At 35.2% G+C, this 20,136-nt stretch overlaps 1 protein-coding gene across 5 annotated transcripts in view; it reads left to right on the top strand.

Moving 5' to 3' along the window:
- The window catches only part of EPS8 (epidermal growth factor receptor pathway substrate 8), a 176,082-nt gene that overhangs the window by 132,644 nt on the left and 23,302 nt on the right, over window positions 1–20,136 (top strand). For 4 of the 5 annotated variants that reach the window (XM_041736175.1, XM_041736170.1, XM_041736172.1 and 1 more), the window contains 6 exons: window positions 841–967; window positions 2,703–2,791; window positions 3,178–3,252; window positions 8,318–8,466; window positions 11,135–11,318; window positions 16,624–16,754. In XM_041736175.1, coding sequence (XP_041592109.1) covers window positions 841–967; window positions 2,703–2,791; window positions 3,178–3,252; window positions 8,318–8,466; window positions 11,135–11,318; window positions 16,624–16,754 — 755 coding nt within the window. The remainder of the gene's footprint in view (window positions 1–840; window positions 968–2,702; window positions 2,792–3,177; window positions 3,253–8,317; window positions 8,467–11,134; window positions 11,319–16,623; window positions 16,755–20,136) is intronic. The other variant, XM_041736174.1, reaches the window with a different exon arrangement.

Genomic DNA, 20,136 nt, shown 5'->3' with positions numbered 1-20,136 from the left:
TGCCCTGTGATACAATGATAAAATATGATCTCAATATAATTACTCTTTGTATTATACACACATTCCTAGCTTATTCGGAAACAAATACTCAGAAGAATTTGAAGTTTGGAATTCAACTCTTATATTATACCATTATTTATTATACTTATAAGTTTATCTAATGCCAGTTTCTAGTCTTTGAAATTAGAAGAATGTTAAGTTTCACACGTACTAGAGAAAGTCAGCTATGACTGTAGTATATGATATAATTGAAATTGATCCAATAATCCCTGAAAGCATAATTCATCATTAATTCTATTTTGACTTGTGGAAGCTATCATTAATGATGATTATTCTAGATTATCTATGTTTATTAGGTTATCACAACATTCTATATGCCTTTAATTCCATTAAATAATATTGTTGGTACTTTATTGGAACATTTATGAGAAAAACAAAAATGTTCATTGCTCTTCTAACAAGGTGTTTCTTAGAATTTTTTCCCCTAACTTTATGTGAGAGAACACTAGAAGAAAATTAGAGTAGTTGAAAATAATTAATAATCTGAATAGATATTGTGAATGCTTTCTTTATGGTATTGAAAGTAGAACAAAATTAAGCTAAAGAAAAAAAAAATTAAGCTAAAGAAAAATGTAAATGTCAGACTTTAGCCACAGCATAGGTATATTTAGTTCAATTCTTTTTCTTAGAATTAGTAATAAACTTGAAATTTGCATGTAGGAGGTATTTCTTTTTGTTTTTATTTTCTGATTTTTCTTTACTTAATAATAGTATACATACAGTCAAAGCAAAAGTGTTTTTATTTTGTCTTATATTTTATTCTGTAATTTCTAATTCCAGCAAATATTAAACCACATTTTGGATGACATTGAATTTTTTATCACAAAACTCCAAAAAGCAGCTGAAGCATTTTCTGAGCTTTCTAAAAGGAAGAAAAGTAAGAAAGGTAAAAAGAAAGGCCCAGGAGGTAAGTTGGATTTTCTTAATCTTCTAAAGACCATTCAGAACTCCAGTGCTAGGCCGAGTTTCTGCCCTTGTGAACTGCTCAGCATAACCCCATTGACAGTGGGCCAAAGTCCCTTTTCTAGTTTAGGGATAGCACTTAGGAGTTAGGCAGAAACTAACAGCCCAGGAAATAGTCCATTTTGGTTCCAAGTAGGCTAAAGTAAGAAAAGACTCTAGGATATTTTATCTAAATCACAGAGACTCTGAGATTCAGCTAGTGACCATCTCTTCATAGCTTGAAATTAGTGACTGTAAAATTAACGTCTGTTAAAGAAAGTCATAGCTCTATTCTTCCCATATTTTGATTTATTTTATTGTGAATATAGAGTCTCATTATTTTGTTAAAAGGATTTGTTTTTCTCATTAAAATAGTTACAAATATCAATGGATTTGAATTTTTTGATCACAGAACTCCCAAACAATATGTTCATGTCATGTATATGCATTTTTTGAGTATGCTATAGTTAGCTATTTAAAATGACCTCAAAAAACTTATAATTGTGGAACAAATGAAGTACATAAAAGAATAGTAAGTAAATATCCCTTTCATGACATGCAACATCCCAGTCTGTCTCTAGTTCATGTCTACATAAATACGTAACCTATAGAATTATCTTCCAGATGTGTACATCTGGATATCCCTCACCTCCCTATATTCTGAAATTAAGTATTATTACATCCTATGTCTCAAACCACTTATTCTTGCTGTAATCTTTATGAAGGGTGTACTGTCCTCTTGGTCATCCAGATTGGAGACCACAGATTCTTGGATGACTTCAATCTCTAGCTTGCAGCCATAATTGATTTTATTTTTTCAGTGTGTTGCATATCCAATTGTTTCCCTTTTCATTTTCATGGCTAGTGCGTGTTTCAAGCTGTCATCATTATTTACCCAGCTCTCTGGGTAGTCTTCAAGCTTCCAGTCTTTTATTCTGGAAGGATAGTTGTCTTCAAGCTCTAAAGCAGTCACTTCATTCTTCTGAATAGCGTGTTAATTCCATGTTCTGTTGAGTTAAGTCTGCTCCTCCCCCTGGCAGTCAAGGTCACCCTCAATTCAACTTTGGTCTACTTTTCCATTCTTATGTTTCTCTGCTTTAGTTTGTTGTTTGTTTTGTACATGCAGTTTCCTTGGTCATGTTTTGTTTTGTTTTGTTTTACTTATGCTGCTATTTCCAACTATGACGTTTTCCTACCAAATTGCCATGAGACAGACCTTTCAAATCCCATCTTAAAAATGAAACATCTTTTAGTTGCCCATTTTCCCATTTCCCAACCAGGTGTAGTCTCTTTCTACGGCACTTCGTTGGTGTATGTTTGTTACTTACCAATTCGAATCTTCTAAAGATTTTGAGGCCCTTCAGGACAGGGCTTATAAATTACACATTTTTATAGTCTCTGCAGTGATAAGTGCAGTAATTGGGACATAAAAGGACTACAGCATAAATCTATGGAATTGAGGAGGCACCCTCATCATCACTACCCTTAGTAGTGCCTAAGAGTAGAAGGATCCATTTTAAATGTTGGATCATCTTAGTTTATGACAGTGAATCTATGAGATGTAGTAGAGGAGCTAAGTAGCATAGTATCTGGTATGATCAAATTTTACAGACACAAATGTGCCTTCTTTATTTTGTCATTTAATATATTTTCTTAAAACCTTGCTTTCATCTCTCCCCCTTCCCACTTATTTCCTTTAGAGGGTGTTTTAACTCTGAGGGCAAAACCTCCACCTCCTGATGAGTTTGTTGACTGTTTACAAAAGTTTAAACATGGGTTTAACCTTCTGGTAAGTGAAATTTATTTGTATACAATTAAAAGAAACAAATGAAAGAGATAAAATTCTAGCCAGGATGTTCTTAATTAAATGAAGAGGTAATATTATTCTTGTAGATTTTTTGGTATGTATGTGGTGATTTGCTTTTAATTAGGACAACAGATAATAAAACCTATGTATCCAAGTGAATTATCACAAAAGATCAACTCCTAGCCTTTTTAAAATTAAATTATCTTAATCTGACTTTTCTAGGCTGATGAATATATTAAAAATGAAACTAGTAGTGAAGGACTCTCCCTCAGAGTCTTTCTAAAGTCTATGTCAGACCTTTATGTGTGTCTGTTTTTTTGCTTAATTACATCATAGTAATCTGTTCATCTGTTTTCTTAATTCTGCAGGCCAAACTGAAGTCTCACATCCAGAATCCAAGTGCTACAGATTTGGTTCATTTTTTATTCACTCCATTAAATATGGTAAGACTGTTAATTTAAGAATTTAATCACTCTTGGTATGTTTTTCAGCCCCAAGTGTCTGTCTGGAGTATCTTGACAGTTTTCTTTCTTTACCTTGCATGGATACTATTTCTCTAGGCATCTACATTAACATTGAGAATGTGCAGTTGGAGAGATTGAAAGAACTTTAGAAGTCATCCTGTTCAAACACCTTATTTTATAGCTGAGGAAACTGTTGTCTCTGACAGAGCTAGAGAAATAAAATAAAGATTTATCAGCTGTTAGTGTTTTAACTAGTCTACAATAGAAATAAATGGCTATAGTAATATAGAAGTGTTTTTCTTTCTCCCCAAAAAAGCTAGACATGAGGTGGTACTGGTACTGACTGGATGGAGGGCTTTGCTCATTTATTTATTCAGAAATTTTAATTGAGAGCCTATTATGTGCTTAGTATTATCAGTAGCTTATCAGGAATGAAACAGACATAAATTTTTACCCTCTTGGAACTTACATCATAGTATGAAGGGGCAATCAGTGAGCTAAACACATGCATAAATAACACATTTTGCTAACAGTAAATGTTATTTGAAAAAATACAATAGGGACAGAGAACAGGGAATATTTCAGGTACATGCTCATGTAAGTGCACACACACGTATGTGTGTGTGTGTGTGTGTGTGTGAGGTAGTGTATTCTCCTTTTTGAATAGGGTTGGTTAAGGTGAGAAGGTGTCATTTGAGCAAATGAAGTGAGCAATGAGTCATGTGGATTTCTGAAAGAAGAAAATTCCAGACAGAAAACAGCTATTATAAATGCTCTTGAATAGTAATTGTAAATTATGTTCTTGGAATAAATAAGTATTGTGACTTGAACAGAATGAGGGAGATCTTAATTAGAAGAGATTAGCAAAGCAACAGGAGGTCATATTTTGTTGGTCCTTATAAGTGGCTATGAAATCTTTTATACTTTTGGAGTGTTTTCAGCACAGAAGGATTGCTCTGGCTATAATACTTAGAAATCTGGAAGAAGAAGGGCCTGAGATGGTTATTAAAATGATCCAGATTGGAAATTATAGGGTTTGGACCCGGTGGCATTAAAAGTCACAAGAAGTCTTATTTTGATTATAAACCATTGAAGCAACAACATTGCTGGCTGATTGGATGTGCTATGCAAGAGCTAAGGATATCTCCAGAGGTTTTAGCCTAAGAGTGGAGGCCAATTAGTAATTGAGATAGAGAAGACAATAGGAAAAACCAATCTTTTTGGAGAAAAATAAGGAATTCAGTTTTAGATATGTCAAAATTTTGTTACATCTAGATGGAAAATTTTGATTTAGTAGTTAAATATATGAATTTGGAGTTCAGTGGAGAAATCAAGTTTAGAGATATATATTTGGGGATCATCTGCATATAAAAGGCATTTAAAACCATGAAATTATCACAAAGGTAGTAATTAAAATTAAGAAGAGGAACAGGACTGGTTGAGTCCTGGGCAGTTTCAGTGTTAGGAGAATAGAAAGAACCAACAATGAAAATTGAGAAGAAGTCATCAAGTCAAGGAGAAGAAAGATAAGAGGAGAAGAAAGATAAGAATATTATAGTATTCTGGAAGCCAAATGAAGAAAATGTGTCCAATAGAAGAATTGAGCAACTGTGTCAGATATCTCTTTGGTGGAAGCTGACTTACCTCCATGTTCTTGTTATAGCTGTACAAAAGCGAAGAAAGATGACTTATCTTTAAGGAGGTGACTCTGAACTTAAGCAGATAATTTCTGCCTTTGTCCATTTGGCCTGAATGTTTTCATATGGCCATACTGAACACCAAAGGAATATAGTCTACATCTTTGTGGCTATAGGTTCATCTAAAATGTAGGGGCTTCTCTTTCTAGGAGGAAGAAGAAGAGAGTGGACTCTAGGGAACAATTAGTAGTCTTTAGCATCCTCGCTATGTGCCAGGTAGAGTGATAAGCTCATAGTACAATTATTCCTGAGAAAACTTCCTTCTCATATGTGTGTTTTTTCACATAAGGCATAATTTTTGGAGCTAACAAAAGGGTGTGCTGGGCACAATTCCCATTGTGAAGGAGTTGGATATTCCTATGAGTTTATCCAGCAAAAGTTATACCACTTGTGTCACAGGCCAGAATCCAAGATACATATCTTAATTTCCTATATTTTCAATATGCAGCTATGCTCTTTCCTTATATGGTATGGTAATACTTCCCTTCCCATTATATATTTCTTCTATCTACAAATGGTGTAATAGCCACTTTTTGAAGCTGGTATTATGTACAACGATCTTGTCCTACAGAACAGCTGGGAGTATTCACTAGAATAATACACCAAAAAGTGCAGGATTTGGGGGAAAGCATGCAACAAAAAGCAGATGGAACAATGGTTGGCCTCACATACAGACAGATGTGAAAAGAGAATAGGCTACAAATTACCCTTTTCTACAGTTCCACCAATTAGTTCAGTCCCATTTTTGTGGGAGGACAAGTGAGTGAGGAGTAGAAAGAAGGTGAAATACCTTTTAAATACTCCGAGGAAGACAGAGTTTCCTGCTTTCTGGGATAAGGCAGGCATGGGTGGAGTGGTCGTGAATGGCTCTCCCTGTCAGAAGAGCAAATGATTACTTTGTAGAATGACAATAGCGATAATGATAATTGTTAGTAATGTGTGATTATCCTGTGTATTATTCCTGTGATTGTTTTCTTAAAGGATAAGAACTATATGAAGCAGATAAATTTCATTAATTTTGGTTTAGGCATATGAACACTATGTTTGGATTACTCTAATATTTATCATAAATGGAGCAAACTCAAATGCATTTATTATAGGTTTTACTTGATTATCAGAAAAAAATGTGAAAAGAAAGGTCCAAGTAACAAAAAGGGATAATATATCCTTTTTTCCTCAAGGGCAACGAGATAAGACCTGAAATAGAATATGCAACGAATATTGCCTTACAAACATGAGGAAGTAATGTTACCTGCATTAATGTTACCTGCATCAGAACTGGGCAATAAGAGATTAGAAGATGAAAGTCCAAGACTACCTCAATAATTTATGAATGCTTCCATATATTGCTATTATATGTATAGAACATCAGTTTTCTACTTGCCTAGTTATTGTTGAATAATTCTTGCTTTATAAGCTCTTGTAAAAATTAGATCAAGGCCATTCATATGCAAAAAAGCCCATAGTAGCTCATTAACTAAATTTGTATTCCTTATTTAGCACATTTGATACTGTCTTAGTTTCAATATTAGGAAGTTTTGACTATAAAGCAGTTTTTGCCCCCTCATCTTTTGCATACTTTCTCACAGATCATAAGTAGATGTGTAGTCATTACATAGAGGAGAACTATAAAATAATGGGAGTGGTTTCCCGAACATGTAGAAATTAGCCTTTGTGATCAAGCTCTGTATCTGAAAATGGATTTATTTTGTCTTTTTTATTTTTTCATCAAAAATTACTCCTTATAAGTGGTTTCTCCAGTCAGAATATGTCTGTTGTTCCTTTTAGTGTTTTCCCTACAGAGTCCCAGACATATTATTTGGGTAAGACATGAGAAGGAACATTTATTTAGGGACTACTACCACCACACAAAATTTAGTGGCTTTAAACCATGCAGGATCTGCCCTCTGCCCTCAGCATCTACACATACAAGCATACCCGTAGCACCCCTACATGCATACATGCCTAACATTCATTCTTGAGAAGGAACTATGTCTTATAGCTTTTTATTTACATTTCTTTTGTTTCATTCCCTCTTCCCTTTGTTAACCCAAAGGTTTTAAAGTTCCTCTACTCCTCGATTTCACTCCTTTACTTTTCCCTTTTAATCATCCCTACATATTTACCAGAAGTGCTTATAGGGCTTGGAAGTAAGAGAATTACTGTGCCAGGTATTTTTGTTCTCAAGTAAAAGTCAGCTTCCCTCCTTATTTCTCATCTTTTCTTTCACTGATTCTCAGTCATCCCTCTAACACTATGTCTTTTGCAATTGACTTGGTCTAAGTCCTCACAAAAGGGAAAACTGAAAAATAAGCAATAAGTTAAAATGTAATGTGTTTCTAATCTGCCTAAATTGTTTTGGGGGACACCGAGGTGCCTCAAAGCTATGCTGTGGAGCTAAGAAGGGCTTCCTGGAAGAGGTGATATCAGAGTAGAGTTCTGAGTGAAATGAAGGGCCTTTGGGGACCTGGGAAGCAGCACTGCAGATGCACAGAGGCATACAGGAGCATAGCATGCTCAGAACACTTGGACAACTGCAGAAAAACGGACTCTTGGTCTGGAACCATTAAATTTTTTTTTTCCTTTTTTCTTGTGCCATATCTCTGGGAAGGTGAAATTTTTATAAAAGGGCTCTGGTTTCTGCTCTAGGAGATAACTACCATTCTTTAGCCAGGAAATAGCCTCAGAGAAGTCCATTTGGAACAGTTTCCAGACATACACTTATCATTTTGTTTATCAGAGAGTTGCACCTGTTTATTTGTTTCTGCTAGTCATTAAAATATCAACTTTAAATCAGGACAATTTCCTAGAATTAAATTCTGGGGAAAAATACCATAAACTTGGAGTACCAGTTCTCATTCTCTCACTTTTCTCTCTGGGTCCTTTTATTTTTGTATGTCTCCATAGGCGCAGCCATAGACTGTTAACTTGAGCCTCATTTCTCTCTGTAGTATTCATTTATAGAACCATATTTTTCAAGTTTGGAATAATAGATTTGCCAGGAAAGTTACATGTATTTTTTAAAGCAAAAAAACAGAGATAGTTAAACCACCTGATTTAGAATTCTCTGGATAACCATTAGTATTTTCCAGGGAAAATACAGTCATATGCAGCCAATAGACAGATCCTGTGAAAGTTGTTAAACTACTGACTTTTCATTGTAGATTATTAGTCGCATTGGGGTGGGCAGGTTGACTTAATAAACTGTTTATCATTCAATAGTATGCACTGTACAACATCAAAATTTGAGTATATAAAAACAGTGCTTGTTTTTGGCATGGATTTTACATATTTTGAGATATACAAGTATCACTATCTTGCTAAAAAATGATTTATTGTCATTTTAGGTGGTGCAAGCAACAGGGGGTCCTGAACTAGCCAGTTCAGTACTTAGCCCCCTATTGACTAAGGACACAATTGATTTCTTAAATTATACTGTCAACAATGATGAAAGACAGCTATGGATGTCACTGGGAGAAACTTGGATGAAAGCCAGGTAAACATGTATGAGTTTAAAACCTATAATACTTCAGATATTGTTGTTATTACATGAATCTAACGAGATATTTATTTAGCCTTCTATGTATGAAGGACTAGGCATTACAGGTGAAAAAGGCTAGACCCTTAAAAAGCTAGTCTAATGGAGAAGATACAAAATGTATACAATATAAGGCACGTAAGTACCAGGAGTGACTTAGAAACTGCTGTTGTTGGCAAGGGAGAGCCATCAGGAATAGGATTTGAAGAGGGGGGGTAATTAGCTTTCAAAGAAGAGCTGGCATTTCAAATCAATAGATAATAGTACTAGTATATTAGGTAATATATATGTACACGCTATACAGATAGTATTTGCTAGGCAGTCTTCCATGAACTTTACATAAGTACTGTTGGTATCCCCATTTTACAGATAACAAAACTGAGGCATAGTGTGGTTAAGTAATTTGCTCACAGCCATATAACTCGTAAGTGGCAGATCTGCAATTTGAACCTAGGCTGTCTGGCTCTGGAGTTGATGTTGATAATTATTTTGCTATGCTGCCTTTCAGCAGGATGAGTAGGATCTCCACAAATCCATGGTTGGGAAGGGGCGCTCCTCATAGAGAGGGAAGCACAATGAGGGCATAAAGCAGGAAGTCAAGAGAATGGAGAATGAATAAGGGCTTAGCTGGCATATATAGTCTTTGGATAGCAGGCACTTCGTGGGGAAGGGGATGAAAAGGGATGGTGTTAAATGAGGCACATGGAAATGAGCAGATGGGCTATGAAGGTTCCCACTGCCATGCTAAGGAATTGGAGAAGATTCTGTAGGCTGTGGAGAACCAATAGCTTTGTGAATAGGAGTGTGGTATAATCACGTCTACGTTTTAGAAAGATTGTCCTGCTAGTTGAGTCTAGCTAGGATAAGGATAAAATTAACTAAAGACAGGAAGTCCCCCCTTGGGATGATTATGCTGTGGTAGAGATTAGTTAGTAATCAACATTCTCTGAGTCTAGAACAGTAGGAATGGGAATGGAAAGGAAGAGGGGATCATTTTAAAAATTGTGTTTTGCCAGTAAAGTAATTGTGAAAGACAGATCATTAACATTGCATCATTTAACATCACAGTGCTAAAGTTTCCTAAGCAAGGCAAGTTATAAAAATATTTCTCATTTAATGATATGTGAAAAAAATAATGATATGTGAATAAATAATATTTGCCTTCCTTACATACCCAAATCATTTTATTTCCCTCACTACTTAGCGTAAGTCATTCAATGTGGTCACTTAGAAGCTTTTCTTCCTAATGCTTTTGAATGGACTAGACTAAAAGTAATGGATGAGTTCATTTTTTTTTTCCTCTTTTACTTCTTTTGAAACACATATAAACTGTTCCCACTTATATTTTGGACTTTGGCAACAACTTGTGTTGGAATATGGTTTACATATGGAATGGTTCATCAAGCACAACATTTTTTAAAAGCACTGTAGTTGTTGCTTTTATATTGAAAACAATATTTAAATTCATTTCTATTATTTATCTATTAATATACTGTAGCATGCTGTTTATATATTGTACTAAAAACTTGGTTAAATAGATTTCTTAAATCTATTGGATTTTCATAGTTTTCAGTCTTATGATAAGGCTAGGTGGGATTTTTAGTATTTTCCTATGAAACTTACTAAGTTAATCAGATATCATAGTACAAAAATAGCTCAGGCTTTTTAATTTCTTGGTTTTGGATCCTACCTCAAAATGAGAAAATGAATGACCATTAGAAAAACTACATCAAAAGGAAATCTATTGTTAGTTCTTGACATGAGAAATGGTCATTTTTAGATCCTAATTGGTAAGAGTATTAGGAAATTAATATACTTATTTAAAAATTCATAAAGATTAAAAGATCATGAAGGTATATAATAATTTGAATAAAATGGCTCATTTCATCACAGTAGAACTATAACCTGAAGAATTAATCTTTCACTTGTGAAAGATAAAACAACACAGTGTAGCAGAGATGAAGCCATAATTTCTGTCCCACTTATTTTTGTGGTTCATGAGTGATTAGAAGCTTGTAGAAATAAGCCTCTCTTAGAGTCATTAAATAATGAATGAGTAATGATTAAGATTCCAGATTAGTCCTAACTTGATTTTACTGATTAAAGCCTTGCTGATAAATTTACTTTATAAAATCAGTAATGTTTCATTTAGGGGACTTTATGACTTAAAAAAGTCATAAACATTAAGAACATTTTCTGTTGTTTCTCTTTTGGAAGATTTATCATACCAGGGGGTTTCACACCAACGGGAGGAGAGGGAAGGGAAAGATCAGAATCTGAAATTACTTTAGATACAAGAGAAGTTTATGTTCTAAATACTTTTGACACTTCTAGCTTTATGCTCCCTTTCCAAATTTTCACAACCTGTATCCATGTTACAAAATTGAATTAATGGAGAGTTGAGGCAACATAATGAAAACAGATCACTGAAGCAGAATTCAGTATCTTTCATTTTATTGGCATTACAGACTAGTGTAAGCATGTTCACGGTCTCGTTTTGAGTGGAGAGAGGTCAGATTAGGTATGTTTGTTTGTTGTTACTTGTTTTTGTTTTTTGTGGCTAACCTTACTGAAAGTAATTTTGAACCGGATACATTTAATTTTGTGCCTTAATGTTCCTCTACAGAGCAGAGTGGCCAAAAGAACAGTTTATCGCACCATATGTCCCACGATTCCGCAACGGTTGGGAGCCCCCCATGCTGAACTTCATGGGAGCACCAATGGAACAAGATTTTTATCAGTTGGCCGAGTCTGTGGCCAATGTAGCTGAACATCAGCGCAAACAGGAGACTAAAAGATTATCCACAGAGGTAAGGTTCTTTAACATTACTTTTTGTGGAAAGTGCAATCACCTGTGCATTGCTTTGTAATTGTGATTTTGAGTTCTCTTTTTATTAATCAGTCCTAAGATTGTTCTAGAACCAATGACTGTATGTCCTGCTGCCCTTAGTTACCTCTCACCTCTTTGTCATTGCTGTGACAGTTGCTCTGTTTCCCTGTGAAGCTGAACTGCAGCCCACATCACTCCTTAGAGTCTTGCCAGCCCTTACCCCTACAACCTGCTAGTGCTCCCTGAGCCCAGTTTTGAGTGCCTACTTTCCCTCCTTGTCAGAGGATTGCCTTACTGCTGCTTGGCTTGTTTTTGTTTTTCTCTCCACGTGAGACCCTTGAGACAGATCCCTGAACCTAGGTCCCTGAAGCCTGTCCCAAGCAGCTCTTTGTCAAATGTCCCATTTCTTCCCTCCTTCCTTCTTTCCATCCTTCCTTTCCTCGTTCCTTCCTTCCACCTAGTTCTAAACCCTGAAACCCTCTCAACCTGGCTTGAAGGCCAGAGTTTCTTCTGGACTCAATCCCCAGGCTCAAAAGATAATTTATAACACTATTATACCCTGAAGAGATTACAAAATTTGTTGTACCTTTTAAGTATTTAGTAAGCTTTAGTGTGTAACCTATTGGGGAGCAAATTGAGGGATTGAAACTGGGTAAATTATCTCTGCACATTTCTTAAAAATAATTTTCCTTTGCTTGTCAGAAAAGAAAAGCAAGCATTCCTTAAAGCTGAACCAAACCAAATAGGAGGATCAGAACCCAAGGAATTAGGTGAATGAGGTCTAGTTTGGAGAAGAAACAATAAATGATGACTAGACCCTCATTGAAGTACTGTTCACGTCCTTTATTTAATTCTTTAGATTAATTTTCTCAAATTACTGTGACAAACATGATATGAAAGAATGATTAGCAACCAGAGTAAATACTCACTTTTAAGGAGAAACACATCAAATTTTGAAAAATCAGTCCCTTGGATAATACCATAATATTATAGAAGGTTGGTTAAATGTCAAACCTTGAGAAATAAAGCTTTGAAGATATATTTTTTTTTTACTAATGTAATTGTTTTTCCCTCTGGTGCATCTAAGGATACAGCCTATAACTGCCCATCTTTCTAAATGAGTGATTAAGAAGATGACCTCACAGCCTTTGCATTGGTTGGCAGTCCCTCTCCAGACCTTGGCACTGTGGATTTTCTAGTTCAGACCTCATCACTGTGGATTTCCTTTCCTCATAGAGGGCAACCTTTCTAGAGGAAAATAGATGTAATCAAACATGAAATTATGACACACTTGTTGCTATAGTTACAGCTATTTTCAAATCACAGAAATTTCTGGCTTACATAAGTCTTTATATCTTAAATAAGAAAATACATCCACTTAATAATGCATGTCCTCAGAAATTCACTTTCGTGAGTTCTTTTTTTTTTTTTAATTATGTATTTAAAGAGAGAGTAATGTGTTTCTGGGCTTCCAATGTAAAAGTTGTCTACTGTCACTGAATAAGTAGTTTTAAAGGAAGAATTATTGAGAATCTTCCCTTGTAATGAGTTATCACTTTCCTGTTGTAAACTGTTTTCCATTTTATAGCTAAAGTAGTTATTCAGAGGTTTAAAAAATGAAGTGAAAAGTTCCTGCTAGCTGTTTTAGGGGATTTTATGCCTTATGAATTTGTTGGAAAAGAGGCCAACTAATGGTGATTTAAACTAATGGTGATTTCAGGGTATAAGAAGAGAAACTATTATACTTTATTGCTACTAAAATAAATACACTCAGGACAAGACTTGGATGATTCAGGATCTGATGGTTTTATATAGAATCAAAATGCATAGGTGACATAGAGTGTCAAATATGGATAGTGATACTCAACTTCTTTATTTCCTCTGAACTAGCATCAGCCCTAAACAAGCTTGTGTAGTCATCATAGTTATTCATCATCATTTCTCTCCTCCCTTGCAATATTTCCAGTCAGTCTCGGGACCCAGTGATCTCATGCTGGCTGACCTCACTCTGTTCTGTTCAGAGTTAGCCAAAGGTGAAGGTGACTCAAAGGTGAAGGTGGCTCTAGTTCTTGCACTCCTCCCACTATAACATCCTTTAATAAAAAAAGAATTGCCTGATCATCTAGTGCCTTTTCTCTCAACTCGGGAAATGATAAACTGAATTAATTAAGCTACTTATTTGTTATTTTTAATTTCAGCCTTATTGAGATATAGTTGACAAAACCAAGATATTTAAGGTGTTGTCTGGTGAAGGATCCCCCCCCCCCTAGTTAATTGACACATCTGTCACTTCACATATTTATCTTTTTTTCTTTTGGTGAGGACATTTAAGTTCTATTAGCAAATTTCAGTTACACAATATAGTGTTATCAGCTACACTCACCATGTTTTACATTAGATCCTCCACCATATTCATTTATAGCTGAAAGTTTGTACCCTTTTACCAACTTCTCTCATTTCCCCCAGCCTTTGGCAACCAGTTTTCTATTGTTTATAAGTTCAATTTTTTTTTTTTTTTGGATTTTACCTATAAACAATACCATGCAGTATTTTTATTTTCCTCTTTGGCTTATTTCTGCTTTTCAAAGCAGAATGCTTTCAGAGTCCATCTATGTTGTTGTAAATAGATGTAAAAGATTTGCTTTTCTGTCATAGCTGAATAAAATTTTATTGTGTATATATAACACATCTTTACCCATTTATCTGTTGATGGACACTTCGGTTGTTTCCATATTGTGAAAAATGCTGCAGTGAACATGGAGATGCATATATCTCTTCAAGATCCTAATTTCAGGGGCAGCCCCTGGTGGCTCAGTGGTTTAGCGCCGCCTTCAGCCCAGGGCATGATCCTGGAGACCTGGGATTGAGTCCCACATTAGGCTCCCTGCATGGAGCCTGCTTCTCCCTCTGCCTGCGTCTCTGCCTCTCTCTCTCTCTCTGTGTGTGTCTCTCATGAATAAATAAATAAAATCTTTAAAAAAAATCCTAATTTCATTTCCTTTAGTATTATACCCAGTAGTGGAGCTGCTGAATAGTATGGTAGTTCTACTTCTAATTTTTTTAAAGATTTTACTTATTTATTGGAGAGAGAGGGGGGTAATGAGCTGTGAGGAGGGGCAGAGGGAGAGGGAGAGAGAGAGAGAGAGAAATAGACTCCCTGCTGAGCAGAGAGCCCCACATGCGGCTTGATCCCAGGACACGGAGATCATAACATGAGTTGAAGGCAGACGCTTAACTGACTGAACCACCCAGGCACCCTATTTCTAATTTTTTGAGAAACCTCCATACTGTTTTGTTTTAAGATTTGTTAATTTATTTGAGAGAGAAAGAGCACATATGAGCAGAGAGAGAGCAGATTGGGTTGGCTGTGGAACAGAAGCAGAGAGAGATAGAATCCCAAGCAGACTTCCTGCTAAGCACAGAGCCAGACACTGGCTCAATCTCATGACAGGGAGATCATGACCTGAGCTGAAATCAAGAGTTGGACACTTCACCAACTAAGCCTGCCAAGTGCCCCCCTTCCTACTGTTTTCCATAACAGCGGCACCAATTTAAATTCCTACCAACAGTATAGAAGGGTTTCCTTTTTTTTTCCCCCCACATCCTTACTGACCATTTGTTATCTCTTATCTTTTTAATGATAGCCATTCTGACAGCTGTAAGGTGAGGTCTCACTGTGATTTTGATTCACATTTCCTTGATGATTAGTGATACTGAGTACCCTTCATGTATGTTTGCCATTTGTATGTCTTCTCTGGAAAGATGTCTATTTAGTAGCTCTGCCCATTTTTTAACTAAATTGGGATTTTTGTTTGGTTAGTTGGTTTTTTTTTTTTCCTCTTGAGCTATATGAGTTCTTTATATATTTTGGGTTTTTAGTCCTTATCAGATATATGATTTGTAAATATCTTCTCTGATTCTGTAGTTGCCTTTTCATTTTGTTGATGATTTAAGCTAAGATATTTAAATGGTGAAAATTGTTATTTTTAATTTGTGTGTTACAGTATATTCTAGGGAGATAAATTCTAAAGGAGCAATATAGTGTGGGTATTTTGACATTCACACTAGTCCATCGGAGAAACTTCACCTACTCTGTGTTTAAACACATCCCTACTCCTGCCAACTCTGTCATTAGGATGAACTATAGTAAACATGTATCTAAGACTTTTCTAAAACATTTCCAGGTTCATATATTTTGCCTCAGTGAGTTCATAAAGTTTAAATAGCCAAGGACCTCCGTGCTTCCTGTTCTATTGTGCCTCTGCCATACTTCAGTTCACAAAAGGAGTATAATATCTCAATGTGAATTTTTTTAGATCTTTTTTGGTCTTGTTTCTTTGTTTTTTTTCCCCCATAGCTTTGAAATCATGGTGCTTATTGGGTTGCAGAGACCTCAGTTACCCCTCCTGGTAGCACCCAGTAGGCTCATGTTGAAATTGTGTCAACTGCAAAAAGAAATTACTCCAGTATTGTCTTATCCTGGAGTATTAACTGTCAAGATCAATGAGTTTTTGTCTTTTGTATTTCCCTCAACAGTAAATTTGATAATGCTAAATTTTTAAATGCCATTTTTTTAAAAAATGAAAAAAATAGGGTCTGTGTACATTTAAAGAATGAGAACATAGTATAATTTTAATGCACAGAGTTTAGATGATTTTTATGTGATATATTTAGCATGCTAGAATAGTAAAAGTCTGTTTCTTTTTTTTCTTTTAATTTTTATTTATTTATGATAGTCACAGAGAGAGAGAGAGAGAGAGAGAGAGAGAGAGAGAGAGGCAGAGACATAGGCAGAGGGAGAAGCAGGCTCCATGCACTGGGAGCCCGACGTGGGATTTGATCCCGTGTCTCCAGGATCGCGCCCTGGGCCAAAGGCAGGCACCAAACCGCTGCGCCACCCAGGGATCCCTAAAAGTCTGTTTCTTAAACATAGAGCTCAAGGGCAAAGAGTTCTATTGTTGTTTTCAAACCAATTTTATTTTATGTAAGCTGTTAAAGTCTACCTAATACCAAAATGAACTATTACTGAAATTCCCGAGGAAAGAATTTATTGCTTGTATACCCATTTATTTTCAAAATTATGATTTAGCTATTGTACTAATGACTTTTCCTATTATAAATAAGACTTTGACAAAAATTTATCCACCCCCATTTTACAATTTGTTAATAATGGTAAAGCACTTGAAAATGAAACTGATCTCAATATGGTGGAGGGTTTTGTTGCTTGATGTTAGTAGTCATTCAAGTAGTCTTAGAGACTGACTCTTTTAATCTTCTTCTTTCAGCAGTCCAGTGTATCAGAGTATCCTCCAGCTGATGGGTATGCATTCAACAACATGTACACAAGAGGGCCCCAGCTGGACCAAGGGGAAGCCGCTGTGGCTTTTAAGCCAACTCCTAATCGCCACATGGATAGGTAACATTTCATGGGCACCATTTGGAGACCTGTGGATAACTGGCTTTGATTTAGTGCAAACAGAGGTCCTGGCATCTGGATTGTTCACTACTTCTTTAAACTTTCCATCTGTTAATTGTTTGATAAAGTTTCAGTTGTTCCTTTATAGAATTGGTTTTGATAAACAAAGCCTCTAGTCTATAAATCTTACTGGAAAACCTCCAGCCTATAACTCTAATTTAGTGCAAATGCCTTTGGATGACTTTCCTTTTTTAAAAAGATGCTCTGACAAAATCTGTGAATTAAAAACAAAGAAGAATTGTTTTGAAACTCTCCATTAGTTTATACCAGATGGTCTCTAGGGATCTTTCTAGCTCTGTAACTTTCAAAGGAAACAATTTTCATCTTTCTCTCCCCACAACAAAAACAAACCTTCCTTTAGATAAAACTATTTCTAAATATAAACTAAGTATTTAGAAGGAGTCAGTGCCTTATTTGTCATTCTTGTCAGTTCATCTTATTATGTTGTATTTTCACTTTGCAGTTTTATATTTCATTTATTTTCCCATAGTTTCACTCTTGAAAAAAATTCAGTGTGGGCAAAGATGGGAGAATTGAGAGGAGGAGAAATACAGGCCCTGGAGTAGGTTCACTTTTCCAGTCTTGTCTTCCAGCCTCTGCAAATGAGGTTTACATTGTGGCCAACCCAATACAAAAGAGAAAGAAAATAAAATGAAAAAGATATGGAAGAATGGTCATTCAGATGAAGTGGGGTAGAGAAGTTGCCCTGGTACCTTCCTACCTCAAAGCCTCACTCACCATGAGTTTTGCATTCCCTTTCACTTCTTTTCACTTTTCACTTTTCTTAACAGAATCTAAAGAAGGTGGGATTTAAAATGTTTTATTTTTGTTAGAAATGAAAACAAGTAATAGGTTACTGGTATGAAAATTTTACAGGTATTACTCTGAAGATGCCAGTAACATATTATATTGAGTGTAAAGTCAGCAATGAATAATACATTTTGAAAATGCCAACATATGAAATAAGTTTTAATTATAGATTCAGTTTTTAGTAGATAATACATGAAAATTATTTTCGAAGTTTAAAAATTATATCATTGAAATTCTTCTTGACTAACTTATTACTCATCCTAATATTTTATTTTTTCTTCTTTTTTAACATGTCCATATTCTGGAAATTATTTCAAATTAGTAATTCTTACCTTTGTTGCATCTCTGTACTAAACCAAGGTGGTTTTTCACAGTTAAGTAGCTGGAAAATCACTTGAGTGATTTTCCTCATGCGTGACAGAGTTCTAGTACATATTGATACAAGGAAATTTTGATCATGTTCCATCTTAAGACCACATCTAGCACATTGTGGCCACTCAGCAACTGTTTGTAGATTCATTTGATTGATTTATTAAATGATTGAATAGGCACATGATAGTGTATCCAACATTTCAGAGACACCACCTACCTCTGCATCATTTACCTATAAATCCATTATGTATAGTATTCCTGATGGAAAAACCTCTGCCATATATTTTGGGCAGCTTACCATGAAGTGTTTTTTAAAAGTTTTCTTTGATCTTTATGGAGTATCAGGGGAAGTGTACTTCGTGATTATGTCTCTGTACCTTGTCTACTTCCCAATGGATTCAAACAGCTCACTTAAATTATGTGCCGTTAAAAAAATATGCAGTTAAAGTAATGTTAATATTAAAAATAAACTCATGAAATAAAAAATACAAAATTAAGTAATCAAGAGTGGAGATAAGAATTAAAAGTTTTGAAGTGTAGATTGACACCATGATTGAATTTCAGATTTGTCCGTGAAGTTCCTAGCTGTCAGCAAAAAGAAACAACCATTTTCTGTCGTTAGGAAAAAGGAAGAAGTGTATATCAATTTATTGAGATAAATAATGTTAGGGTATTTTTTTTTACAATTAAATCCTCAGAAATATTTTTCTCATAGAACTTTATATAGGATGTGAGGGATGATATAAGGGACATTATTTATTTATTTATATTTTTTAAGTAGGCTCCATGTCCGGTGTGGTGCTCAATGCATGGCTCAAGAGTCTGATGCTTAACCAGTTGAGACACCCACCACCCGGTACCCCGATGGGACATTATTTTTAAAGATTTCCCCCCCTTATTTAGAGAATACTGTGGTGAATATCAAAAGGTTTCCTTTAGTAACCTTTGAGAAATAAGAAATATAAATGGAATTTAGTGAAGGCAGTTAAATTTAGCCAGAGGAAGAATTAAAAAATAAATAAATTGAATGGTGGATAGATTGTATATCTTAGTTATCCATGTGGATCTCACCTCTCAGCTGGCTATCATAATAGTGGCAGAATAGTTGACAGGTACGAGGATCACTGATGTTTTGTGTTGCTAAGAAGTTGTGTCATCATTATTTGCAAAAGCTATCTGAAAGTTCTGGTCTGATATGAAATGCACAGAGGTTTGGAATTTGCTTTTGTAATTATTTTTATTACCCTAAACTTTATTACATGCCTGGAAGGCAGTAAATACCATGAGAAGTATAGTCACTCTGCAGTGAAACTTACTATGCCATTAGGTAAACCACCTGTTGAGTTTAGAGCCCTCATCTTGAGGGATTACCGTTTATTGCTATCCAAAAGCAGTTCATGTTTTAGAGACGTCTCCAATCATTACTGACTCCATGTCTGCTCTCTATCAAGTGCATATTTCTTACTTCAAACAGATGTAAGTAAGGCCATACACTTTGATACATTATAGATCTTTAAGAAACTTCCATATATCTGAAAAATCACAAAGTTTGATTTTCCAATTGATTACTGTGGTCAATATCATAGCTAAATGTAATCTGTAGATGATAAGACATTGTAAACCATAAAGATTTGTACATTTGAAAGCACTTTGTAAGTGCATGCTTGGCAGTCACCTCTGAGACACTCAAGATAACAAAGACTTCAAGGAGAACTACAGCAAACTTTTCTTTTTAACTTGTGGTTCAGATAGGCAATGGCAGAGAGCTACTCTGCCCTTTGGTATAGTACACTCAACTCTCTATATTTAATAGTGATCTAGATCATGGAAGGAGGGAACATGAGGGGAGAGAAAAAGACAGAAAACTGAAATTACTCCTTTTCTGACTTTTGGAGTGGTGAATTTTTGTATCCCTCCCAAATGAAATCTAAGTAGAATGAAACATATAAACTAAGGAATAGGGGTGGGGAGCCCATGGAATAGTTTTTAAATTGTTATTATTGTGGTCCTTAATAATAATATACAATAATTATTTGGCTACACTGTTACTCTCACTTTTTTTATTTTTTAATGTTTTAAAAATAGCCAATTGGTAACATCGCTTACAGGCCATCTTTTTTTTTTTCATTGTCCCTTAACT

The sequence above is a fragment of the Vulpes lagopus genome, chromosome 21 (assembly GCF_018345385.1).
Source record: "Vulpes lagopus strain Blue_001 chromosome 21, ASM1834538v1, whole genome shotgun sequence".
NCBI lineage: Eukaryota > Metazoa > Chordata > Mammalia > Carnivora > Canidae > Vulpes > Vulpes lagopus.
The sequence above is the reverse complement of the archived record's forward strand: the minus strand, read 5'-3'. Positions and strand labels throughout refer to the sequence as shown.